This window comes from Papio anubis, chromosome 14 (genome assembly GCF_008728515.1).
Source record: "Papio anubis isolate 15944 chromosome 14, Panubis1.0, whole genome shotgun sequence".
NCBI classification, from domain to species: Eukaryota; Metazoa; Chordata; class Mammalia; order Primates; family Cercopithecidae; genus Papio; species Papio anubis.
Window position 1 is genome coordinate 106,044,556 of NC_044989.1, and position 27,555 is coordinate 106,072,110.

Here is a 27,555-nt window from a genome sequence, read left to right on the forward strand (position 1 = left end):
AGTAAGTCCAGAGTGTTGACTGGTTGGGTCGGAGATGAAATCATAGGGAATTGAAGCTGTTCTCTTGAACTGAGTTCGTCCCTGGGTGGGGGCCACAAGGTCAGATAAGTCAGTTTATCCACCTGGGTGGTGCCAGGATCCATCAAGGGCGGGGTCAGCAAAATACCTCAAGCACTGATGTTAAGAGCAGTTTAAGGAGGATCATAATCTTGTGGCCTCCAGCTGCATGTCTCCTAAACCGAAATTTCTAGTCTTATGGCTAACTTATTAGTCTTACAACAGCAGTCTAGTTTCCAGACAAGAAGGAGATTTGTTTTGGGAAAGGACTGTTATCCTCTTTGTTTTAAACTATAAACTAAGTTCCTCTCAAAATTAGTTCACAGAAGCTCAGGAATGAACAAGGAGAGAAGACGGAGTTGGTTAGGTCAGACTTCCTTCACCGTCTGAGCTGTAATTCTGCAATGGCGGTAACCACGGGGAGCCCCCAGCCCCTGCAGAGACACGCGGAGCCCCGCCCCACCCCGCACTCCACTAAGAGAATGGGGCCGGCGCCCCCGCCTCTTAACACAAGTGAACACCTGACAGGATTCTAACAGGAACCCGGCCGGGTTTCTCTACGGGGCGGGACTGGGACGACCGGAAGATGGCGGCGGGGTCCGAGGGTCACTCTCCAAGGCGCCCTTGACGGCTCTGGCTGCCGGGCCACCTACCTTGCTAGCAGGCGGACTCCGCGCGTTGCATGCAAGGGCGGGAGGGGGCAGTGACGAGCACTTGGCGACGCCAATAAGCACCCGGAAGTCCAGGTCGCGCCCAATCAGGGCCCAGGCGGCGGAGACAGGGTAGGGTGCGCGCGGGCGGCGCGTGTGGCAGTCGCGGAACGCGCGGGAGCCTGCCTGCTGCCCGGCCTGGGCTGTCCGTCTCCTCTCTGCCGCGCGCCCTGCATCCCGGCCTCCAGGAGGTCGCCGACGAGCCAGAGGGCCGACTGGTCTGCGGCCCGAGCCCAGGAGGGTCCGGCGTAGCGGTCGCGGAGCCATCCCGGCGTCTGCTGCCATGACCGACGCTCCCCTCAGAGGGGACGCTTCCTCAGCGGTGGCTGCAGAGAGAGATGAGCGGCGGCTCCTGGCCGCTGGACCGTGAGACGGGTTCGTGGCCGGCCAGTTAGGGGGACGCTGCGGACCACCGCCTGCGCCCGCCCGGGCTGGTTCCTCGAGCCCCGGGGACTCGTGGCGGGCCCCGCGGGAGGCGGCATGTTCCCGCGGAGGCTGCTGGCCGCCTGGCTGGCGGGGGCGCGGGGCGGGGGCCTGCTGGCGCTTCTGGCCAATCAGTGCCGCTTCGTCACGGGCCTGCGCGTGCGGCGCGCGCAGCAGATCGCGCAGCTCTACGGCCGCCTCTACTCCGAGCGCTCACGCCGCGTCCTTCTCGGCCGCCTCTGGCGCCGGCTGCACGGCCGTCCTGGCCATGCCTCTGCCTTGATGGCGGCGTTCGCCGGCGTGTTCGTGTGGGACGAGGAGAGGATCCAGGAGGAGGAGCTGCAGAGGTGGGCGCTGCGGCGAGCTGGTTCTGGGCCGCGGGGTGGGGGGACTTGTGAACCCCGGGGCCTGCCCTGTGGTCGGGGGCCCCCGTTTACCCCGTGATGTTTTAATTGACGGTGCAGTCGGTGGAACCTGCTTGAGCGAACCGCGTCGTTGTTTGCCTCTATGTGTCAATTTGATTTGTCGGGTTATAAAATAGAACTGAAAGTGGGGGCTGGTGTGTAGGAGGGAGACCGAGTGGGGCGAGCAAGGCAGTAAAGAAACAACGTTGTAGAAATAAATTAGATACCGAAGGCATGGAGGCCGTTGTTCACGTAATCTTTAACACACGCAAAAAGGTGCAAATTCAAAACAGATTTTAAATTTGGCCAGAGGGTGGTGGGCTGCTGTTTGCAAAATGACTTCGATCCAGATGGGACTCAGGCCTGTGAGAAATGCCAGGAGAGCCCTCTGTCATTCGTGACTCGTGGCAGAATGAGAGCCTGGAAGGGATTTTGTCCAGGTTGCACAAACCAGCAGCCCAGACATTTGAACCTGTAAGAATTAGGTCAGAGTTTTGCGACGTTAACCAGAACTTTGGGAATAGTGTCCCATTAGACTCTGAAGTCACGCTGTCGTCATCAAAACTGAAAAGCCCAGTGCCATTGATTACATTTGTTAATCTGTAGTTCTGAGACTATAGTTTCCAGGTAATGTCATGGGGAAACTTTGCTTTGGCTCTTGGTTTACCTTGTGTCTGTATTTTCTTTGCAACCGATATTCTTAAACTGTGCCCTCCCTGCACAGAAAGCACTTTGCCTCTAAACTCAAGCTGTGATTTCGGGAACCAGAGACAATCCCCGCCCTCCGCAGATTCCACACCCGCCTGTTTATTCTTGATATTTCCTCCACAGGGAAACAACCTGTTATTCCACATTTTTTGTTAGGTTAAAAATGGAAATAACCGCAATAAAGTTTATACCATGGCCTGTGTGGGAGGTGTAACACCCAGATGCCAGGCAGCTATTTGTGCCACACTATGAATTGTGGGTAAATGGAAGTCTATCTTAAGAACTGGGAATACTTTTCCTAGCAGGAAAGATAACTTTTATAAATGCAACTTAAAATCATAACCGTAAACAACCTTATTCGCAAAAACAGTTAAGCTATCAAAGCGTGATATGTATTTTGCCTAGTTTCTATTAGTATTCTTTTGCTACTTGGCTTTTGGTTATAATCAAAGTCTCTTGGGTGTGAGAAATAAAAGAATGGGAATAAAAATTTTAAGGTGAAAAATTATCATTAACTTGGAATTTTCATTTTTGATGATGAAATATCTGTGTTCCACAGTTAAGCTTGAGAGGAAAATCTCCAATTGGAATTGCTGGAGTAAGAGAGGAGAAAGACCAGAAAAAGGCTACTGGGTATGAAAGAGAGGAAAGGAGAGTCTGGGGGTGGGATTGAATAGTGTTGGGGCTTACGTAGTAGATGACACTGTTTGGCTTATTTTATGCATTTTTACGGATGGTGTTAATAGATCCTGGAGCCTCTGTTTAGCAGTGCTGAACAGAGTTAGTGGGGAAAAAAGATAGGAAATGAACATAGTAAGCATTTGAGTTAGTCGCTACTTACCATGGCAGAGAGATCAGACCAGTTCATGACTGAGCCAGGAGTATTCATTCTATTTTCCTCTGGTCAGACTGTCCCTGAAACCTGGAGGCAATTGAAATACTCTTGGTTCTAATCCAGCTGCTAAAGAGGGACTGCTCTGAGTTAACCAGCTTTGGAATTTCAGGAGTTCAGATGAACTCCAGAACATTTTCAAGCTGCGCTTTGACCCTCCTTAGGGTCATTGTAGTAAAGGCCCTCATTTAACATTTCATTGTTCGGTTCATGCTTGAATTTGGGTTTTCATATAATTAAAATTTGATCATATTGTTCATCTTGAGGATTTTTTTCTTTTTAAAATATTTATTAATGTGATAGGAAGGCAAATACGCTATTCAGCAACTACATCTTGATTGCACAGTGGTTCCTTAGGTCTTTGTTTTGGTAGCTTGTCATGTTTATATTTTGTTAAAATATTCTGGGTACAGGTTAATTTATTTGCTTTGTGTCTAAGTATTCTATTTGCTTTAAAGTAAGCACTGCTGCGGTTGTCATAGCTAGCTTAGAACATCTTGGATTTCGTTTGTTCTAGTGAGATGATTTTTGGGTAGCTTCCATGATGGAGCACAGTTGGAGTGTGTCTCAAGTGCATTTCTTCATTGTTAATGGAAGAAGAGCATGATTGTCACGTGGCCCCTAAATCACAGCCTTTGGCTTATCTGTGCTGATTCTGTACCAACTTGTCCTGGCACAAACTAATTCTGACATTGCTGTTTTGGTTAAGCGGGTGGAATGTGCAGGGTGTCTTTTTGAACGTGTGCCTTAAAGTGGCCATGTGTTTTCCTTATGTTATTTGAGTCCTATTCAGAATGACAAAGCATAACTTTGCCTTCTCGTCTTTTGTGCTTAAGAACATCTTACCAAATAGCGTCTTATTAATCAAGCAACAGCTAGAAAATTTGAGAAGTGATTTTGACTGACTGCTATGGTCAGATGTAGAAATCAGATCTTTTTTTTTTTTTTTTTTTTTTTTTTATGAGACGGAGTCTCGCTCTGTCGCCCAGGCTGGAGTGCAGTGGCCGGATCTCAGCTCACTGCAAGCTCCGCCTCCCGGGTTCACGCCATTCTCCGGCCTCAGCCTCCCGAGTAGCTGGGACTACAGGCGCCCGCCACTTCGCCCGGCTAGTTTTTTGTATTTCTTAATAGAGACGGGGTTTCACCGTGTTAGCCAGGATAGTCTCGATCTCCTGACCTCGTGATCCGCCCGTCTCGGCCTCCCAAAGTGCTGGGATTACAGGCTTGAGCCACCGCGCCCGGCCGAAATCAGATCTTTTAATACTTGCTCTAGTACCCAGTTGTTTTAAATTAATCAACAAAAAAATCTTGGGATTGCTGTTTTTGGTGCTAGCTGGCATTCTGTGATTCCAGGGCAACTCTAATGGAAAAATACAGTAGTCATATTTTTGACTGCTTTGGAACAGTTAAAAAAAAGTTACAGGAACAAAGAGAGGAAGGATGTTAAGAAATGAAAGGCTAGGGGAAAGTGTTCCATTAACCTCCTCATAGTTTTTTAAAAGTTACAGTTCATTGCTCCAGAAATTTGAGTAAATAAGTGCCATTAAAGTTGCATAAAGAAAATTGGCCATTTTCTCTTTTCTGTCTTTCAGGGCATTCCGGATACGTTAAACTTCAGTGTGTTATTTACTAGATAAATGATCAACGTAAAGTCCTTTTATCTTAAAGAAACTTTTTTTTTTTTTAGCCATTGTCACTTCGGGATATCTTACTGGTAAACCCTTAAACCCCTTGTTAGATCTTCAGAGCTGCGTAAAATTAGACCTCAATTTTTTGAGGTGGTCTTCATTATTTTACCATTAACTAGTTGCCCCAGAACTGCAGTGAGCTAATTGATGTCCTGCCCTGCCCTGCCCTCCCCTCCGCTCCCCTCCCGCCCCATTCCCAGACAGCGGCTTGCTCTGTCACCCAGGCTGGAGTGCATTGGTGTGATCTCGGCTCACTGCAACCTCCGCCTCCCAGGTTCAAGCGATTCTCCTGCCTCAGACTCCCGAGTAGCTGGGATTACAGGTGCCTGCCACCACACCCGGCTAATTTTTTGTATCTTTAATAGAGATAGGGTTTCACCGTGTTGGCCAGGCTGGTCTCCAACTCCTGACCTCGTGATCTGCCTGCCTCGGCCTCCCAAAGAGTTAGGATTACAGGCATGAGACACTGCGCCTGGACTCTTTCTTTTTTTCTTGAGATATAATCTTATTCTGTCACCCAGGCTGGAGTGCAGTGGTGTGATCTCACTGCAATCTCCGCCTCCCTGGTTCCAGCTATTCTCATGTCTCAGCCTCCCCAGTAGCTGGGTCTACAGCGGGGGCACCACCACGCCTGTTTAATTTTTGTATTTTTAGTAGAGACAGGGTTTCACCATGTTGGCCAGGCTGGTCTTGAACTCCTGACCTCAGGTAATCCTCACACCTTGGCCTTACAAAGGGCTGAGCCAGGCGCCTGGCCCTATGTCTTTTTTTGGTGGGGGATGGAGTCTTGCTCTGTTGCCTAGGCTGGAGTGCAGTGGCATGATCTCGGTCCACTGTAGCACCCACCTCCTGGTTTCAAGCAGTTCTCCTGCCTCTGCCTCCCAAGTAGCTGGGACTACAGGCGTGCCCCACCACACCCAGCTAATTTTGTGTGTGTGTATTTTTAGAAGAGACAGGGTTTCACCATGTTGGCCAGGCTGATCTCCAACTCCTGATCTCAAGTGATCCGCCTGCCTTGGCCTCCCAAAGTGCTGGGATTACAGGCATAAGCCACTGCGCCTGACTCCTATGTCTTTTATTTCTAGGTGTGTCCCATATCAGTAGACCCTACCTTTGACAATAACTTGGAATTTGAGGAGGAGGAGGATTATGTGAAGTGAGGCTGTTGTCTTACTGAAATTCCTAATTGTAGCGATGGCTTCATTTAAGTAATTTTGGAGCTTTATACCAAACTCCATGCTGGGGGCAGGACCCCAAGATGAACCATTGTTGCACTTACTTTGTTTTCATGGTTGTATGCCTTCAGTTTCTATAGCTTTCAGTCCAGTGTTTTTCAGATATTGAAATGATTTTCGTTTTGGAGAAAGAAAGACATGGTCTCTCTTTTCTTGATCCTTTTTCTAGTCTGCTGATTTTACTATTTTGGGAATAATCTCTTTTGTCCTTCTTTCCTCTGTTAAGTCTCTTAAGATGTGAAGGTTTAGCCAGCCATCCTATCCAAACAAGATTTGGCACAGCAGGCTAAAGAGATGTGTCATGAGAGGCTTTCCTTTTCTCCACATGTATGATACTGAGTGACTTTGTGCTCCTGTATGTTAATTGGGTCTTGTCATGTTAGCATTTATAAGTTCAGACCCTTCAGGGATTCCTAAACCTTGGGACAAAATAACTTGATCATTTACATTTTTGTGAAGCAGTCTTGCTCTAGCATTCATACCGTGTCTCCATAAGACATTTCCGTCCCTCTTCATAATTTTAGTCAAAGCCACCTAGCAACCTTTAATTATATAGGAGAGCTTGATTAAGCAGTGGATCAGATACTCGGAACCACCTTGATTCTTGGAAGGCCATGAAAAAATGTTGCCTGTAGTTAATAATTTTCTTAAAACTTTATTAACTATATAATTCTTTTATGAGCCTCTGATGTTTTAGTAAGACATTCCACCAGTGGAAACATGCTCCCCTTTATTATGTAGCAAGAATGATACTTGGGCCAGGTGTTGTGGCATGTGCCTGTGCTTGGGAGGCTGGAGGATCACTTGAGCCCAGGAATTCGAGGCCAGCTTGGGCAGTGAAAAAAAAAAAATTTTTTTTTTTAAAAGAATGACACTCAAGAGTTTTGCTTAGTTATTGTTCAAGGATGCTTTATAGTCCTCAAAAATGCCGTAATTGATGCCCTGTGGTGCCTGATTGTTCTCTAAGCAAATCTAGCTGTGGTTTTGCCTTTGCTTTCTCTTCTGCAACATCTAAATGCCTACCCTAAGGTTCCTTCTCTATTTCTGTATGGTTTTACAGCTGGTCAGTGTTCTTGGTTGTAACAAAGAAACTGGTCTTGGTTAATTTAAGCCAAAAAGGAATTAATCAAAAGGGTATTAGGTCACTCAGTATTGACAAGAAGGCCAGGGTACAGGTTGACCAAGACCTGCAACAGCAGTAATCTACTTAGGACAGTGTTGCTGGCATTGTTTCCCCCAGATTGACTGTACTCCTGGACTCTCAGCTCCCTCAAGATCCTGTGCCTTTGTGTTACCTTCAACATTCAAAGCCCCTTCTAGAAGTCTCTAACCTCACTTAAATTAGGAGCTGTGCTTTAACTGCTAGTGGGCGGGAGGGGGGCTGCATTCACCTATTTGGGTTCTCCCCGAATAGAAAGGGATTTCAGGCAGTCATAATGACAAATATTCCCCTATATAAATATTCTCATCTAAGTCCAAAACTTAAAATTCAGCAAATTGCAGTTTTAGACCCAATAGGACTTCAAGAAATAACATCCTCACTTTAAAGGTAAAATGACTTTAAAGGTAAAATAAAATAAGATCACACAGCTGGTCAGCTGTAGAGCCAGGACTAGAGCACAAATCTTTCGACTCATCATTATTTTGAATTGCTCTAAACTTTTAATCTTGGATTGCCACTATAACTTTGAATTTTTGGCTTCTGCAGCAATATATTAATGCTATATATATATATATACACACACACACATATATATATATATATTTTTTTTTTTAGACAATTTACTCTCACCCAGGCTGGAGTGCAGTGGCACGATCTCGACTCACTGCAACCTCCACCTCCCAGGTTTGAGAGATTCTTGTGCCTCAGCCTGCTGAGTAGCTGGGATTACAGGCGTGAGCCATTGCACCTGACCTTTTTTTTTTTTAAAAGAGTTGCCGGGCGCAGTGGCTCACGCCTGTAATCCCAGCTCTCAGGGAGGCAGAGGCGGGAGGATAGCTTGAGCCCAGGAGTTCGAGACCTGCCTGGGTAATATAGCGAGACCCCGTTCTCCACCAAAAGGAAAAAAAAAAAAAAGACCAAAAAAAAGAGTCTTACTCTGTTGCCCAGGCTGGAGTGCAGTGATGTGATTTTGGCTCACTATAGCCCCGACCTCCTGGGCTCAGGTGATTCTCCAACCTTAGCCTCCTCAGTAGCTGGGACTGCAGTTGCATGCCACTACACGCAGCTAATTGTTGTAATTTTTTTTTTTTTTTTTTTTTTTTTGGTAGAGGTGGAGTTTTGCGTGTTGCCCAGGCTAGTCTTGAAGTCCTGGGCTCAAGTGATCTGCTCACCTTAGCCTTGCAAAGTGCTGGGGATTAGAGGTGTGAACCACTGTGCCCGGCCTTAATGCAATCTTGTAATTAAAATTTGGATTATTGAAGCCTATTTTCATTTTATTATTTTTTTTTAAATTTACTAAATTTATTCATGTAATGTTTACCAGGACATGTAATGTTTACCAGTACATGCTGGGAGCTGGAACTACAAATATGAAGAAGACTGATTCTGGGCTATTAAGGAATTTACAGTTTAGTAAGGAAAGCAGATATAAAGATAGATCCATTATAGTGTAATATGCCTGTATAAAGGAATACAAATCAGTATATATGGTGAGCTCTGCCTAGCAGTTACCCTTGTGGTTTTTTGAAGCTTGAAGAGTGAAAAGGCATTTCAGACAGTGTAGCAGTAATTTGGGTCTTCTTCAGTCTTGAATTGCAATAGAGTGTAAAGACAGCCAGCCAGCCAGCAATTTTTGTTTCTTATCTGTAACCTTTCTTTAAAGGTTGCAGGGGGTAGGGTGAAGTGGGGGGCATGGAGAAGCTGGGTATGGTAGCACACGCCTATTGTCCCAGCTACTTGGGAGGCTGAAGTGAAAGGATCTCTTAAGCCCAGGAGTTTGAGGCCAGTTTAGGCAACATAGTGAGACTTTGTCTCAAAAAAAAAGAGGTTATGAGAAAAATACAAGCCGAATTTTAAAAAATTATTATTATAAAATGTTTCAGATATATAAAAAAAGTTTAAATAATAACACGAGTGTTACAAATACAGCTATTTTAAGAAATAAGACATTACAAGTATACTTAGGCTTTATCTATACCCTTTTCCAGTTGTATTCTTATTTTTCTCCAAGATGTCACCATTATCCCAATTTGTTGTATATAATTCCCTATGTTTTTATACATATGTATATACCCATGAATGATACATAGTGATAGTACAATATATGGTGGTGTTTTTCATGTTTTAAAACTTTTTGCAGCCGGTGAATCCCACCTGTAATCCCAGCACTTTGCGAGGCCCAGGCTAGTGGATCACTTGAGCCCAGAAGTTCAACACCAGCCTGGGCAACATGGTGCAACCCCATCTCTATTAAAAATACAGAAAATAAATTAGCTGCGTATGGTGGTGCTTGTCTGTAATCCCAGCTACTTGGGAAACTGACGTGGGAGAATCACCTGAGCTTGGGAAGTTATGGCTGTAGTGAGCTGTGATTATGCCACTGCACTCTAGCCTGGGCTCAGAACAAACAAAACCACACAACTTTTCGTAGTCCTGAACAAAATACTAACAAACTGAACTCAGCAATATATAAAATGGATTATATGCCATGAAAAGTAGGATTTATATGTAAGGAACCTAAGGCTGGTTCTTCATACAAAAATCAATTTATTACACCATATTGATAGAAAAAAGGACAAGGCTGGGCGCGGTGGCTCAAGCCTGTAATCCCAGCACTTTGGGAGGCCGAGGCGGGCGGATCACGAGGTCAGGAGATCGAGACCATCCTGGCTAACCCGGTGAAACCCCGTCTCTACTAAAAAATACAAAAAACTAGCTGGGCGAGGTGGCGGGTGCCTGTAGTCCCAGCTACTCGGGAGGCTGAGGCAGGAGAATGGCCTAAACCCGGGAGGCGGAGCTTGCAGTGAGCCGAGAGCCGGCCACTGCACTCCAGCCTGGGCGGCAGAGCGAGACTCCGTCTCAAAAAAAAAAAAAAAAAAAGAAAAAAGGACAAAAACTACGTGATCAGCTGAATAAACACAAAAAGTATTTGACGAATTCCAACCTCCTTTTGTGATTAAAAAAGAAAACACTCAGCAGACTGGGGATAGAAGGAAATTTCTTGCAGCTGATAAAAGGCATCTACAAAAAACATAGCTAACAATGTAGTTAATGGCAAAAGACTTAGTGCTTTTCCCCTAAGATCAGGAACAAGATGAGGATTCTACTCTCACCACTTCTGTTCAACATTGTACTGGAGGTCATAACCAATGAAATCAGGTAACATAAGGAAATGAAAGTCATTTAGATTGGAAAGGAAGAAATAAAACTATCTCTGTTTGCAGCTGATGATCATATATAGAAAATAGTAAGGAATCCACAGAAAACTATTAGAGCTGATAAATGAGTTCAGCAAGTTTGCAGGATGCAAGATCAGTACACGGAAGTCATATTTATGTACACTAACAGTGAACAATCTGAAAATAAGATTAAGAACAATTTCATTTACAGTAGCGTCAAAAGTAAGTACATAGGAATAAATTTAACAAAAGTGTATGACTAAAACTGTAACACTAAAAACAACAAAACATTATTGGAAGAAACTTAAAAAGACATAAATAAATGGAAAGACATCCTGTGTTCATGGATTAGAACACTTAATATTGCTAAGATGGCAATACCACTTAAAGTGATCTACAAATTCAGTGTAGTCCTTATCCAAATCCTGGGTAATTTTGCAGAAATTGGCAAGCCAATTCTGATACTCTTATGGAAATGAAAAGAACTCAGAATAACCAAAACAGTCTTGAAAAAAGAAAACAAAGTTTGGAGGACTCACTGTTCCCAATTTCAAAACTTACTACAAAGCTACAGTAATGACACTGTGGTAGTGGCATAAGGATAGGCATCTAGATTGTTAGAATAAAATTGAGGGTCTAGAAATAAACCTGTACATTTTTGGTCAGTTTTCAACAAGGGCGCCAGGACAGTTCACTGGGGAAGGAATAGTCTTTTTGACAAATGGCACTGGGTCACCTGGAGAAGCAGATGCAAGAGAATGAGTTTAGACTCCTACGTCATTATCATACACAAACATTAACTCAAAATGGGGTAAAGACCTAATGTAAGCTGAAATTATAAAACTCTTAGAAGAAAATATAGGCATAAGTTCTTATGATCTTGGATTAGGCAATGGTTTCTTAGCTATATCACCAAAAACATAAGCAATCAAAGAGAAAAACATCAAAATTAAAAACTTTTATGCATCAAAGGATACTATCAAGAATAGTATAAGCACGTGAAAAGGTTAGGGAAATACGAGTCAAGATGCAATGAGATACCATTTCACACCCACTAAGATGGCTGGAATAAGAAAGATGGACAATAACAAGTGGGGCAATTGGAACCAAGGGTGTGGAGCAGTTGGAATCCTCAAACATTGCTGATGTGAATATAAAATAGTGCAGTTGTTTGGAAAACAGTTTGGCAGTTGCTTAAAAAGTTAAACATAATTACCACGACGCAGCAAATTTGCTCCTAGGAATCTACCCAAGAGAATTGAAAACATGTCTATATGAAGATTTGTACACAAATGTCCATAGCAGTATTCTTTTTTTTTGTTTGTTTTTTTGACAGTTTTGCCTTTTTGCCCAGACTGGAGTGAAGTGGTACAATCTTGGCTCACTGCAACCTCCGCCTCCTGGGTTCAAATGATTCTCATGCCTCAGCCTCCCAAGTAGCTTGGATTCCAGGCTCCTGCCATCACACCTGGCTAATTTTTGTATTTTTAGTAGAGACAGGGTTTTGAGACCCAGGCTGGGTCTCAAACTCCTGACCTCAGAGTGATCCACCTGCCTTGGCCTCCCGAAGTGCTAGGATTATAGGCGTGAGCCACTGCATCCGGCCAGCAGTATTATAATAGCCAGAAAGTGGAAACAAATTTTATTTGATGAATGGATAAACAAAATGGGATCTATCCATACAATGGAATATTACTCAGCTATTAATAGGAATAAAGTATAGCATGGCTGAACTTGAAAATATGCTAAGTGAAAGAAGCCAGACACAAAAAGTTACATATCATATGATTCCATTTACTTGAAATGTCCAGAATTGACAACTCCATAGAGACAGAAAGTAGATTATGGCTCTCTAGGACTGGGAGGAGGCAGGAATGGGAAGTGACTAATGATGGATAGAGGTTTCTTTTGGGGATGATAAAAATGTCTGGAATTAGATAGGGGTGATGGTTGTACAACCTTGTGAATATACAACAAGTACAGAATTGTACACTGTAAAAGAATGTATCTTATGGTATGTGAATATATCAATTTAAAAACAAAGGGGAAAAATATATATACTTATAATAAGACAACCTGATAAAAAACGGACAAAAGATATCAATTGACATTTTAAAACCATAAACCTTCATAGTTAACATTTGAGGGCTACTTACGTGCCAGATAACACTTTATTTTATTTTTTATTTATTTTAGAGATGGAGTCTCACTCTGTTACCCAGGCCGGAATGCAGTGGTGCGATCTTGGCTCACTGCAACTTCAGCCTCCTGGGTTCAAGTGATTCTCCTGCCTCAGCCTCCCGAGTAGCTGGGATTACAGGCACCCACCACCATGCCCAGCTAATTTTTGTATTTTTAGTAGAGATGGAGTTTCACCATGTTGGCCAGGCTGGTCTCGAACTCCTGACCTCAGGTGATCCACCCACCTCGGATTCCCAAAGTCTGGGATTACAGGCATGAGCCACCGTGCCTGGCTTTATTTTATTTTAACTTAATTTTATTTTATTTTGAGATGGAGTTTTGCTCTTGTCATCCAGGCTAGAATGCAATGGCACAATCTTGGGTCACTGCAACCTCCGCCTCCTGTGTTCAAGTGATTCTCCTGCCTCAGTCTCCTGAGTAGCTGGGGTTACAGGTATGTGCCACCATGCCCAGCTAATTTTGTATTTTTAGTAGAGACAGGGTTTCTCCATGTTAGTTAGGCTGGTCTTAAACTCCCGACCTCCGCTGATCGCCTGCCTCAACCTCCCAAAGTGTTGGAATTACAGGCGTGAGCCACCACGCCTGGCCTATTTTAGTTTTTAAGAGACAGAGTCGCTGGACACAGTGGTTCACACCTGTAATCCCAGCACTTTGGGAGGCCTAGGCGGGCGGATCATGAGGTCAGGAGATTGAGACCATCCTGGCTAACACAGTGAAACCCCATCTCTACTAAAAATACAAACAATCAGCCGGGCATGGTAGCGCGTGCCTGTAATCCCAGCTACTCGGGAGGCTGAGGCAGGAGAATCGCTTGAACCCGGGAGGTGGAGGTTGCAGTAAGCCCATATCGCAGCACTGTACTCCAGCCTGGGTCACAGAGTGAGACTCTGTCTCAAAAAATCAAGCAAAAAAAAAAAGACAGAGTCTTACTGTATCACCCAGACTGGAGTACAGTGGCAGAATTGTAGCTCACTATAGCCTCAAACTCCTGGGCTCAAGTGATCTTCCCACCTCAGCCTGTAGCTTCGAGTACAGGCACGTGCCACTATGCTTGCCTAATTTTTAAAATTTTTTCTGAGAGATAGGGTCTCACTGTGTTTCCCAGGCTAGTCTTGAACCTGGCCTCAAGCAATCCTTCTGCCTTGGCCTCACAAAGTGCTGGGACTACAGGAGTGAGCCTGTGTGCCTGGCCATGGATATTAAGCACTTGACACTTACTTTTTTTCCATTGTTTGTTTTTTTTGAGATAGAGTCTCACTTTGTCGCCCAGCTTACTGCAGTAGTGTGATCTCGGCTCACTGCAACCTCTGCTTCCCAGGGTCAAGCAATTCTCCTGCCTTAACCTCCTGAATAGCTGGGATTACAGGTGTGCGCCGCCATGCCCGGCTAATTTTTATATTTTTAGTAGAGATGGGGTTTCACCATGTTGATCAGGCTGGTTTCGAGCTCCTGACCTCATGATTCACCCTCCTCGGCCTCCCAAAGTGCTGAGTATTACAGGCATGAGCCACTGTGCCCTGTAGTACTTGATACTTTGTTTGGAATCTTTATAGCCAACCTCGAGATAGGTACTATTACTATTTCCATTTTATAGATTTAGAAATAGGAACTGGTTAAATAATCTAGTTAGTGAGCATTGGACTAAGATTCAAACTCAGGAACTCAGTTTTTATTCACTATACTGTGTCTTGTTTGTATGCTACATACTGTGGTTTACTGTATAACCTTCTTGCACAGGCCTTTTTGTGGACACTTCATTTCACAGGGCTGACTAACCACCTCACCATGGCTCTTTTTCCCCTTTCCAGATCCATTAATGAGATGAAGCGGTTAGAAGAAATGTCAAATATGTTTCAGAGCTCTGGAGTCCAGCACCACCCTCCAGAACCAAAAGCCCAAACAGAAGGGAATGAAGATTCAGAGGGCAAAGAGCAACCTTGGGAAATGGTGATGGATAAGAAACACTTTAAGCTGTGGCGGCGCCCAATTACAGGCACCCACCTTTACCAGTACCGAGGTGAGCCCAGTTTGGCTCTCTTTTGGGTTCCATAGTTGCCCAGGTGCTTGGGACTTCTGTTCTTCATACTTCTCTAAACTGTTCTGGTTGTTTCTCAGAAAATTTGCCATGGTCTTTTGTTTATTGTTTTTCTTCTCGCAGACGACAGATGTCTCAGTGTTGTCTTTGCTTAGATCACCTTTGTCTTTCTTTGTTGCCCCACTATGACTTGTAGTTTCTGAACCTGCCTTTAAGATCTCTTAGTACTTTAGAACTGAAACGCCGCTAGGTGATAGAAACAAGGCAAGTGACTGGAGTATGGCAAGCATCTCTTATTCTTTCTTGTCATTCTAGTTTTTGGAACTTACACAGATGTGACACCTCGGCAGTTCTTCAATGTTCAGGTGAGTTAATTTTTCTCTCCAGATTTGGAGCCTCCTGGCATATCAGTTGCTACTGTCTACATGAGTAATTTATCTGACTCAGGTGACATTGGCTTCAGTACATCCATCTATCTACCTATCTACCTGTCATCCCACATTGCATAGCGTTTAGGTACACATTTGACTTAGACTTTCTTTATCTGGCCCATGGGGATGAGATCAGTTTTACCCTCTCACAGGACTGTTGGGAATATCAGAGAGAGGAATGGATATGAATACTTTAATGTATTTTTATGAGGCTTTATTGTTTTTCCCCCAAACAACTTGAGAGTAAGTTACATACGTCATAGCCCTTTATTCGTAAATTCTTCCAGTGTGTGTTTCCTAAAACTAGCCATATGCCATATTTTCTTAAGTAACCATGACACCATTATTGAAATCAGTAAATTTAACACTGATGCAACACTTCACATAGTCTTCTGTTTGTATTCCAGTTTTATCAGTCGAGTCAGTAATGTCCTTTATAGCATTTTCCGCTTCAGTACAGATATAGTCAGGATTGTATTTAGTTGTCGCATCTCTTTAACCTCAAATCAAGAACATTTCCACAGTGGAAATTTTTTCTTTCTTTCCTCTCCCTGAGACGGGGTCCTGCTGTGTCACCCAGGCGGAGTGCAGTGGTCTGACCGTGTCTTGCTGCAGCCTTTGCTTCCTGGACCTAAGTGATCCTCCCGCCTCAGCTTCCAGGCCTACAGGCATGCGCCACCACACTTGGCTAATTAAAAATTTTTTTTCCTAGAGACAGGGTCTCCCTTTGTCTCCTAGGCTGGGCTTGAGCTCCTGGGCCCAAGTGATCCTCCTGCCTTGGCCTCCCAAAGTGCTGGGGTTACAGGTGTGAGCCACTGTGCTGGCCCAATGTTTATTTCATAAAGATGAAGAGTATCTGTTCAAAGACTGCTCTCCTCCTTGTAGGGGAGGATGTTTTTAAAAATGACGCAGGGAGGTGGGATCGCCCAGAGTTCTAAAAGAAAAATTTTTTCTTTCTGGAATTTTCATTCGTTTTGCCAGACTTCCGATAACTACTTCGTTGGTTATAACATTCACTCTAACATGCCAGTGCCCTTTCCCTGAGGCCCTGGATCTTGTTAATTTGTAGTGAATTTTTGTTGGTTTTATGTATATGGTATATCTGTCTTAATTTGAAATTCTTCAGTTACTAGTGATGCCAGAAGTTTAAAAAAATGTGCTACTTGCATTTTTATGTGTGTGAGGTGTCTACTACCACTTTGGACTTTTCGTTGTTTAAAACTTTTTAGAATTATCTTACCCTTATACATTCATATCAACATTCATATCACTGTATATTATTTTTCCCCAGATGTGTCTGTTAAAATATTTTGTTACACTTTTCCTTGGTTTATCTTTTTAAGATTCACATTCAGTATAATGACATTAGCCTGTATAAAGTGATTTTGAAAGAATCATCTGTAGTAAACAGCCGTGTGTCTCACACTCTGGCACTCTGTGAGGTCAGATTACCCTCTCCTTGTAATAAGGTTACTGGATCAGAAACCAAAGCATCTGGAAAGCTTTCTGCATTTTGTTTTGGGTCTTCTTGGGTCTTCATGGTCTTTTCTCTTTCTACAGCTGGACACAGAGTATAGAAAAAAATGGGATGCCCTGGTGATCAAGCTGGAGGTGATTGAGAGGGATGTGGTTAGTGGTTCCGAGGTTCTTCACTGGGTAACCCATTTTCCTGTGAGTATTTTTACTTCTGATTTTATTTCTGTCCAGGTATGTGTGATGCAGAACACTAATCCTGCCCCTCCATTTCTTTAGTATCCAATGTACTCACGGGATTATGTTTATGTTCGGCGGTATAGTGTGGATCAGGAAAACAACATGATGGTGTTGGTGTCGCGGTATGTATGGCTGCCTATGACTCTTGCCGAGTTCCTTTAGCTGTGGCCTTCATTCCTATGTACCTGAGTTTGCATATTCTTAGTGCCCTGATGAGTCTCCCACAGGCTTCCCTGCAGCCAATGCCCCTTCCATCCAGCTGGAAGATGAGGGGGCTCTGACTGTCTAGGAAGAATGGAGAGATACAAGCTTTTAGTTAAACTGTTTTTGGGTTATTTAATGTTGGTAATTAAAAGAAGTGCTGTTGTTTTTGACCCACAGCCTAGTGAGCCATAAATTACCAAAGGAACTCACTTCATTTTTAATTAATTCATTTGTTTATTTTAGAGGCAGGGTTTCACAGTGTGGTCCAGGCTGGTCTTGGACTCCTGGCCTCAAGTGATCTTCCTGTCTTGGCCTCCCAGTGTTGGGATTATAGGCATGAGCCACCACATCTGGCCTTCACTTCATTTTTAGAACTTAGTTTGTATTTATTCGTCTTAGTGACTCCTTTGTTTTGTGTATTTAAAAAAATCAGAGCCAGCTTTTTAGGCCTTCCCCTTAACTCAACTCCCCTGTTGTTTTATATATAGACATTACTAAGAGTTTGCTTCTCCTTTCCTCCTTACCAGTGCTGTGGAGCATCCGAGTGTGCCAGAGTCTCCAGAATTCGTCAGGGTCAGATCATATGAGTCCCAAATGGTTATCCGTCCCCACAAGTCATTTGATGAGGTGAGTTTTACCTCATCCCAGAAATAATATGTCATGGCTGTGGAATATTCTCAAGGGATGTCTTATCTGAATTAGGGAGGAGGGGGTGTGGCCCAGGAGCAGTTCTCAGGGGAGTCTGATGCTACTGGTCTGGGAACCATTTTTGGGGAACTCCCGATGTAGGTGATGTACCTGGAAGATCCCCAAGGACAAGGTAGTGGCAATCCATTGGTTCCCTCGTATCTGAGAGACAGTTAAAATAATCATAACCACTGACGCGTTAGCCGGTATCAGCAGCATTCTTCAGGAACTAGAGTGAGTACCTTCTGTCAGCAGTTCACCACAGTGGGCAGAGCACTGGATGGAAACTTCTCTGGATTTCTGCTTCCTTGCCAGAGAAATGGGAAGGTTGGATTCTGCTGTGTGCCTTCTTTAAAATTCTGTGACTTTGGCCGGGCGCTGTGGCTCAAGCCTGTAATCCCAGCACTTGGGAGGCCGAGACGGGCGGATCACGAGGTCAGGAGATCGAGACCATCCTGGCTAACATGGTGAAACCCCGTCTCTACTAAAAAATACAAAAAACTAGCCGGCGAGGTGGCAGCGCCTGTAGTCCCAGCTACTCGGGAGGCTGAGGCAGGAGAATGGCGTGAACCCGGGAGGCGGAGCTTGCAGTGACCTGAGATCCGGCCACTGCACTCCAGCCTGGGCGGCAGAGCGAGACTCCGTCTCAAAAAAAAAAAAAAATTCTGTGACTTTATTTGAAAAGAGTACTTATTTCAGCCTAATGATGTGTTTTGTGTTTATTTTTGATCTTTTTAAACGAAATCTCCATTGAGAGTATAGATATTGATGCTAGTAGCTTCTGGTTTTAGTTCCACTTCACTTTATAATGGCTTTGTTTCTCCCTATTGCTTGTGTTTGATTTAGAGCTATATAGACTGTGTTCTTTAGTGTAGTTTTCTTATTCTCATCAAGTTGTTTTATTTATACTCAAGGACTTGAGTTGGTCCTTGTAAAAAAAAAAAAAAAAAATGGAGACGATAGAGAGAGGAAAGCAGGAAGGGCACTGGGGTTAGAAGACATGATTCAAGCAAAAACAAAGATAGGAATGAGCCAGGTATGCACTCAGAGACTCACATGCTTAGAAAGGAAGGTAGAAGTTAGGGAGAAGTATAAATTGCATTGACTGTGTACTGAGGGTACTCAAAAACCACGTAGCTGTGTTTGGATTTGCCAAATGGGAATTAGATCTTTGAGCCAAGGTAGGGGGTTTTTATCATGGAAAATTTGAAATACATACAAAAGATACAGAAGTAGAAGAGTATAATGAACCCTATGTATCCGTCTCCAGCTCCAGTTATCAACTCATGGCCCAAATTGTTTTATCTCAGCCTGTAATCTCAGCTACTCGGGAAGCCGAGGCAGGAGAATCGCTTGAACCCGGGAGGTGGAGGTTGTGGTGAGCCGAGATTGCGCCGTTGCACTCCAGCCTGGGCAACAAGAGCGAAACTCCATCTCAAAAAAAAAAAAGATAAAAAAGGTCTTGCTCTGTCACCCAGGCTGGAGTGCAGTGGCTCAATCTGTGCTCACTGCAACCTCATCTGTGTTCAGTGCAGCCTCTGCCTCCCGGTTCAAACGATTCTCCTGCCTCAGACTCCCAAGTAACTGGGATTACAGGCGCGTACCACCACACCCAGCTAATTTTTTTTAACTTTTAGTAGAGATGGGATTTCACTGTGCTGGCCAGGCTGGTCTCGAACTCCAGTCCTCAAGTAATCTGCCTGCCTTGGGCTCCCAAAGTGCTGGGATGATAAGGCATGAGCCACCATGCCCAGCCAACACCCAATTTTTTTTTTTTTTTTGAGACGGAGTCTCGCTCTGTTGCCCAGGCTGGAGTGCAGTGGCTTGATCTTGGCTCACTGCAACCTCTGCCTCCCAGGTTCAAGCAATTCTTGTGCCTCAGCCTCCCGAGTAGCTGGGACTACAGGTGTGTACCGCTGTGGCGGGCTACTTTTTGTATTTTTGGTAGAGACGGGGTTTCACCATGTTGGCCAGGCTTGTCTTGAACTCTTGACCTCAGGTGATCTGCCGGCCTCGGCCTCCCAGAGTGCTGGGATTATAGGCGTGAGCCACCATGCCCAGCCTAACACGCAAAGTTTTTCTTGGGAGCTGGTCACTTAGTGCTGTCTGCTTAGCACATACCAGAATTCCAAACCCCTAAAAGCAAAGCCTGTGTTCAGCATAAACCACGTTGTTAGCGTAGTCTACGCACAGGGAGCCACCCTTATCAGCTGACTGTTGAGTGGGAGTCCAGTTGGCCCAGGGTCAACATTGCAAGGAGGTCTTTCTGTGGATAGTCTCTCAGGCCTTCAGTGTTAACTGCACAGGGTGAAAAAAGAAAATGACACCGCCTGCTCCAGAATCAGATCACAGTTACTCTGTGGTACTGGATATGGAGGTCGTGGTGGGTGATTCAGGGATCTTCATTTTTGCTGTTTTTCTTTTCCAGAATGGCTTTGACTACTTACTGACATACAGTGACAATCCCCAAACGGTGTTTCCTCGCTACTGTGTTAGTTGGATGGTTTCCAGTGGTAAGTAAGGGCAAGTATACAGGGCCTGGAAGCTGGGTTGAGCATTTTGTTTTTCTCTATTTCCTATTGGGGAAATAAAACGTCTCTTCTGGTTCCTTTTTATTTTTCCCCTGAGACAGTCTCACTGTCGCCTAGGCTGGAGTGCAGCAGCATGATCTCGGGTCACTGCAACCTCCACCTCCCAGGTTCAAGCGATTCTCCTGCCTCGGGCTCCTCAGTAGCTGGGATTACAGGTGCCCCAACCACGCCTGGCTAATTTTTGTATTTTTAGTAGAGGGAGGGTTTCATCATGTTGGCCAAGCTGGTCTCGAACCCCTGACCTCAAGTGATCCACCCACCTCAGCCTCCCAAAGTGCTGGGATTACAGGCGTGAGCCACCGCGCCCAACCCTTTTCTGGTTCATTCTTGAATTACTATGAAGATACCAGAGACTCCAGGTGGAGATTGAAGGGATGAGAATTACAGCGTCCCAGAAAGGAACTTGTATCCAGAGGAGAGCTTTAAAAACATTTGCTTCAGTGCCTTAAATATGGACTGTGTAGATTGACGTATTTGTATTTGCTTCTTGAATAGTTGAAGGCCATAAGATCTGACATAGAAAATATGGTGATTATAGGGCAGTCACCTGGGGAAAGGGGCGTTTGTCTTAACAAAGTTACACATCATGGCTGTAACTGCAGCTTTCCCTTCCACCTTCTTGTCTGAGAAAGCATCCTTGTGATTTTCTTTCTTCTGGTTCTCTATAGGCAGCTCCTTACATGCTTCAGGGGGAGAATAGAGAGAAGATTAGGTATTTCTGTTTGACATTTATCTAAATAAAATTGGCAGGTATTTCAGCCATGCCACTGATGAGTGATATTTAGATTAAAAGATCCTTTTTGGGACGTAAGTGGGCTGATTAGTACCCCCTTTCAAAGAAGGAGCAAAGATCATGGTTTGGGAACACATTCTGGGAGGCAGCTGTTCACAGGCTGTCTATCAGGTTGTGATCTTTATAAGGAAGAACTAGTTCCCTACCATCAAAGAAATAGGATCTTGTAATTTCGAGCCTACTGTTGGTTTGTGTGTCAGCTTAACCTGATTCTCGTTTCCTGACAGGCATGCCAGATTTCCTGGAGAAGCTGCACATGGCCACTCTGAAAGCCAAGAATATGGAGATTAAAGTAAAGGACTACATCTCGGCTAAACCTCTGGAAATGAGTAGTGAAGCCAAGGCCACCAGCCAGTCCTCTGAGCGAAAGAACGAGGGCAGCTGTGGCCCTGCTCAGATTGAGTATGCCTGACAGGCTTTGGGATAAGAAGGGACAGGCGCTTCTAGCCCTGTCTCAGTCCTTTATCACTCTGCTCCAGAAAGGGGACATGCCACTTGTATTAGAAGGCGTCTGCTGTAACTTCAGTGCAAGAAAATTCAATAACTGATATCCCATTTCATTCAGAGCCCTTATTGCTCTTATCAAAACAGAAGAAGGCTACATTTGTGGGAGTGTTGTCATATTCTCAGGCCAACTCTTTTGAAATTCGGTGTCTCATTGAGCTAATCTGGAACAAACCGCTAACCTCAGGCCAGAAGGGGATGACCTCCATTTGCTTCTCTGAGTAGTTTCCTCTGCTGACATTCCAAATCCCACCATCGATTGTGCAGCGCTTTGGATTTCCTTCAGTTCTCCAGGTCCACCTGGAAAGTGTAGTTGGCCGGTTGAGTCTCTCAGATGAGGGGCCACTGGGAGTGCTCTTGGTAACAATCATGTTGTGAATAGGTGTGAACGATACTTGGTTGTGTTAAGTGCCTTGTCCGCACCTTGCTTTTATCTCTAGGGACATGAAGTTATTATTAATTTTTTTTTTGTTTTAAGTAGAGATGGAGTTTCACTCTGTTTCCCAGGCTGGTCTTGAACTCCTGGGCCATACCTGGCCAGGGACATGAAATTTGTACCAAGAAATTTCCCTCCCTGCCTACACAATAGCACCCATTGATTCACCTTATCCAGAGCAAGTTTCCTTTGAATTGGCCAGTTCTTCTGTATTCATTGGATCATTGCCTCCTTCCTAACCTTCCCCACTTACCAAGAACACTGGGAGACTAATCCTTTTACATAGTAGCTTTTTGATGCTCAAAACATCACATTTAAATTTAGTTTAAAAATTTTTTAACTTTTTTGTCAAACAGAAGCAGTTGAGGAATTGAGGATTCTACCTTAGTCCCATTGTATAGAAAACACGAATTTGATTCAGGTATTATTTTTCACATTTCAGGTTTGACTTGTTCTTTTCAGAAGGCTAAAGGCAGAGGAATGGGGGCTGGGCCACTCCCTTGGAGCTCTCAGATCTATAGACAAGCTGTGTGAATGCATAGATATAATCTTGCCACAGATACTAATATAGTGGAGATTTGGTTTATGTTACCATTATGTTCCTCTAAAAAGTTTTTCTTTCTCTCTTCAGAGCCAAAATAAAAGTGAACTACACTGTTCAGATAAGGTCACAGTCCGATGCTGTCAGTTTTACCGAGCTGGTTTCGCTGATGGTCATGCTGCAATTTGTTAGGATAATAGGGATCAAGTTTTAAATCCTCCTCCCTCCCTTTTTTCTGGAATCTTGATGGCCAGAGTTTTTTTTTTTTTTTCCCCCCCCCTGCTTGCTACTGTTTTGTGGTGTTGAAAAGTGATTTAAACCTGAGACTAACTTAAACGCTTCCATGACCTTCTTGTTGACTGTTCATTTTTGTGCCAAGGAAGCGGCTGCCCCAGTGTGTGTCTTGCCTTCTCCGCTCATTGCTGGAAGAGAAGAGAAATGCATCGAGCAGTTCCAGCTGCTTTTCATTCATTACTTCTGTCTTTTCCCCAGGACCTGACTAGCCAGGGCAGAGTGCCTGGGTTGTGTCCAAACTTAGCACCTGCAATTGTTGGGATGTGGATGGATGTGTGCATAAGAGAGAGAGAGAATGTGTGTGTGTGTCCATCCGTGTGTGTGCACACATGCACAGGTGCAAAGGAGTTGCGGTTGCTCCATGTTCTGACTTACGGCAATTTGATTCTGCACTTGGGGTCTGTACAGTTACTCATGTCATTGTAATGATTTCACTCCTAACTGTGACATTTTTATCAAATGTGTGAATAAATAATACATTAAGATTGGTACAAAAGGGTTTGTCTTTGGACAAATGGTGGAAAAATCTTGAATATTGGACTTATTTCTTTCTGATCACAAAGTCGAAAAGAATTTTTACTCTTGAGACTTGGGAGGTGGAAGTGGCAGGGCTTGTTCGTTCTTGGTAGATAGTGGCTGACACAGTTTGCCTAGACCATGAGCCCTTTCCAGGTGACCTGCTTGGCAACTGAAAATAAACCACCTATATCCACTTCCTTAGCTTGATACACTGATCCATATCCTTTCCCTTTAAAGAAGGATCACTTTGGAGGGAGCAGTGCCAGAGCTTAGCAGGTGGTAGAAATCGGGACAGAAGCAGGCCTGCGGTCTAGGGTTGAGGAGAGGGCCAAGTCAGCGCCCTTGGCAGAGGGGCAGTTCTGCTAGCATGCTCTGAGCGTAACGTGAATTTATGTGTCATTTTGCCTGTGGGAAGCACTAGGCGAACACAGAAGCACCACAGTTGAACTGAGCTGCATAGGAACACGAGGCACACGTCCCTGTGTGGTGTACCCCCATCTGATTCCAGAGAACCGCGCGCCTCATTTCATGGTTGCCAGCTGAAGCCCTTCCATTGGCCATCCTGGCTCTGCCTCACACTCTGCTCTTTATTCTCCTCTTTCAACCTCATTTGTATTTTACCTCTCTAATTTTTTTTTTTCTTCTTTGAGACAGGAGTCTCACTCTCGCCCAGGCTGGAGTCCAGTGACGGGACCTTGGCTCACTGCAACCTCTACCTCCCAAGTTCAAGCAGTTCTCCTGTCTCAGCCTCCCTGGTATCTGGGACTACAGGTGTGTGCCACCAAGCCTGGCTAATTTTTGGATTTTTAGTAGAGATGGGCTCTCACCATGTTAGCCAGGCTGGTGTCATACTCCTGACCTTAAGTGATCCGCCTGCCTCAGCCTCCCGAAGTGCTGGGATTATAGGCATGAACCTCGCGCCCAACCTCATCTTTTTTCATTTTCTCTGTCTTTTCTCTCACTTTGTCTTCTGTTCTCTTCCTCTTCACACAGGGTGGTAGGTGTGGGAGCTGGGTGGGCTGTCCGGTGGGTTTCTGCCTGCAGAGTGCAGGTCAAGGTAGACTGCTTTATTTCTTAACCATTGACATATATGAAACTGCTACCTTTTTATGTGTCACAAAGATTTTGAGTGTTGAACACCTAAACCCATTTTTCTATAGGCCTTGCAGTTTTTATTGGGTAGTTTTGTGTAGACACATGTTGTGAGACAGCAGCACTGAGTGTTTTATGAACAGGAGAACCATACAATAGGGAAGTAGTGATGCTTTAATAGCTAGTGTGGGCTTAGCCGTCACATAATTCACAGCGTGGTGACTGTGGGCTGAGTGTTAGTATGAGGTTTTTATTTAAAAATATATATATATATGTGTGTGTGTGTGTATATATATATATGTAAAAGTTAAAAGAGTAAGCAACTATTTTGTATACCCTTTGCTGGTGTTTAACATCTGCTGTGTGTGCTTTCTGTTACTATATACAGTGTCACGATCATTTGAAAGTAGGATGCAAGCATCATGGTATTTCACCCCTAAATAGTTCAGCAGGCTTTTTATAATACAGATGTTCTGTGTAGCCACAATACTGTGAGCACACATATATCACATATCTGATATGTGATATCAGATAACAATATCACAATATCTGATAACAATATCACAATATCTGATAATACAATATTAAAATTTCCAAAATGACTTTTATAGCCTCCCCAACCCAAGATTAATTAAGTATCATGTGTTTCATTTGTCTTTGGCCACTTTTTTTTTTTTTTTTTTTGAGACAGAGTGTTGCTCTGTCACCCAGGCTGGCGTGCATTGATGCAATCTCAGCTCACTGCAACCTCTGTCTCCCAGGTTCAAGCAATTCTGCCTCAGCCTCCCAAGTAGCTGGAATTATAGGTGCGTACCACCACCCCCGCCACGCCCAGCTAATTTTTGTATTTTTAATAGAGATAGTGTTTCACCATGTTGGCCAGGCTGGTCTCAAATGCCTGACCTCAAGTGATCCACCTGTCTTGGCCTCCCAAACTGCCGGGATTACAGGCATGAGCCACTGTGCCCAGCTTTCTTTGGCCACTTTTCATCTAGAACAGTCGTCTGCCTTTTGTAACTTCACCTGTGCTTTATATAATGGAAGTAGAGGAGTGATCTTCAAGCTTGGCTGCGCTTGGGAAGCTTTGGCCTCTGCCCCCCGCCCCTCCGGACCGTTGAAACCTCTAGGGGCAAGTGAGTGTTCTGTGTACATGAACAAGCGTCAAATGTTGAATGTGATCAAAGGGAGACAAAATAGGCTAGAGAGGTAACAGTCTCCCTAGATCCGCTACTACTGATGTAAGTTGTCTTACCGTTGGTTTCTGCTGAGTTTGAGATTAGCCAATAATAGCCACCATTACTGAGCATCTGTGCCAGGCACCACACTTCATGCCTTCATCTAATTCTATAGCCCTGAGTATGTAGCTAGCGCCTCATCTACAAAATGAGGAGAAGGCATGAGAGGTTAAGTAATTTTCTTGCTCAGGGTCACACAGGAAGTGACAGCCAGGATACAGACCTAGCTCTAACATCTCCAGAGACAGCCGGCAGCGTGGCTTAAAACTTAGTTTTTAAAACTTTTTTATTTTCCCCCTAAAGCTTAATGTTTATAAATACTGCCAGATTCTTACCCCGGGGGTAGTTGATTTGTTTGGAAGCTTGGATCATAGCTTGCTTCATTTTTAATTTTTTAAAATTATTTTTATTTTTTGGCTGGTGACGCAGCCCTCAGGAAATCTTGAGAATATGTGTCCCATGAGCTTGCTTTTTAAAAATTTTATTTTTTGGGGTAGTCTCGCTGGTGCCCAGGCTGGAGTGTTGTGGTGCCATCAGATCTCACTGCAGCTTTGAACTCCTGGACTCAAGTGAACTCCCACGTCAGCCTCCCGAGTAGCTGGGACTAACCACAGGCATGCACCACTATTCCCATCTAATTTTTTGTGGAGATGGGGTCTCACTGCGTTGCCCAGGCTGGTCTCAAACTCCTGACCTCAAGTGATCCTCCCGCCTAGATCTCCCAAAGTATTGGAATTACAGATATAAGCCACTGTGCCTGGCCTAGGCTGGCTGGCTTGCTTGCTTTTTGTTTTCTCAGAGAGTCCAACTGTGTCACCCAGGCTGGATTGCAGTGGCACAGTAGCAGCTTACTGCAGCCTTGAACTCCCTGGGCTCAGGCCATCCTTCTGCCTCTGCTGGGACTACAGGTGCAAGCCACCACACCTGGATAATTTATTTATTGTATAGGTGGGCTTTCACCATGTTGCCCAGGCTGGTATCAGAACTCCTGGCCTTAAGCGATCTTCCCACCTTGGCCTCCCAAAGCACTGGAATTATAGGCGTGAGCCACTGTGCCTGGCCTAGGCTTGCTTTCTGTGTTAAATTTTATGTGGTTTACACTTCTTACCCTCTAGTTCCATCTAATATAATAGCCAGTTGCTTGAACTTTATCTCTTTCACTAATTGTTTGAGTTCTGTTTCTATGAGTATCTGGAATCATTTTTTTCTGGAGAACTTCAGAATATACACCACTCCCAGTACCACACTGTGTAATGAAGGGATGGGGACAGGGACATCTTGAAATAATGTTTTCTAAAGGTATTTAATTTCAAGGTTACCAGTCTCTGAACCCACCATGATAGGACAGAAGTCTTCTCAAAGTGCAAATAGCAATAAAATCTGAGAACTATGATTTCTAATGAATAAACTTGAAAACCTTTTAAAAATCAAGCAGTAACATGTGGATGAAAGTCATCTTAATGCAAATGTACTATCCCTACAGGCCTCAGCGGGTACTTGATACGGCATCATTCAGATAGAGCCCCCAGGCTGTCCACTGTCACGGCTGCTTTAATAACCTCAGCGTTGACTGTGGCCCACAAATACACGAAAACATTTTTAAACAGACAATATATAAATGACTTAACTTTATTACCCACTTTTTTTTTTTTTTTTTTTGACACGGAGTCTCGCTCTGTCGCCCAGGCTGGCGTGCAATGGCTGGATCTCAGCTCACTGCATCCTCTGCCTCCTGGGTTCAAGCAATTCTCTGCCTCAGCCTCCCGAGTAGCTGGGATTACAGGCACCCACCACCATGCCCAGCTGATTTTTGTATTTTT

General features: G+C 44.3%; 2 protein-coding genes across 2 annotated transcripts in view; one reads left to right on the forward strand and one right to left on the reverse strand.

The window, feature by feature from the left end:
• Positions 1-27,555, reverse strand: part of LOC103877138 (translation initiation factor IF-2-like) — an 82,986-nt gene that overhangs the window by 23,977 nt on the left and 31,454 nt on the right. The window contains exon 6 of the mRNA XM_021925052.2: positions 711-1,402. Coding sequence (XP_021780744.2) covers positions 711-1,402 — 692 coding nt within the window. The remainder of the gene's footprint in view (positions 1-710; positions 1,403-27,555) is intronic.
• On the forward strand, positions 858-23,390 carry STARD7 (StAR related lipid transfer domain containing 7). Its single transcript, XM_003908973.5, has 8 exons — positions 858-1,537; positions 14,469-14,677; positions 15,011-15,060; positions 16,687-16,797; positions 16,879-16,961; positions 17,571-17,670; positions 20,159-20,243; positions 21,342-23,390. Exons 1-8 carry the CDS (start codon positions 1,248-1,250, stop codon positions 21,524-21,526), a joined length of 1,113 nt encoding a protein of 370 aa, XP_003909022.1. The 5' UTR covers positions 858-1,247; the 3' UTR covers positions 21,527-23,390.

What these genes read in the sequence shown, in the direction of transcription:
- STARD7 (XM_003908973.5), top strand. Translation starts at nt 1,248, where the DNA reads ATGTTCCCGCGGAGGCTGCTGGCCGCCTGGCTGGCGGGGGCGCGGGGC. An exon ending in ATGATGGTGTTGGTGTCGCG is followed by an intron (nt 16,962 to 17,570) that starts GTATGTATGGCT and finishes CCTCCTTACCAG; the next exon opens with TGCTGTGGAGCATCCGAGTG. An exon ending in TAGTTGGATGGTTTCCAGTG is followed by an intron (nt 20,244 to 21,341) that starts GTAAGTAAGGGC and finishes GTTTCCTGACAG; the next exon opens with GCATGCCAGATTTCCTGGAG.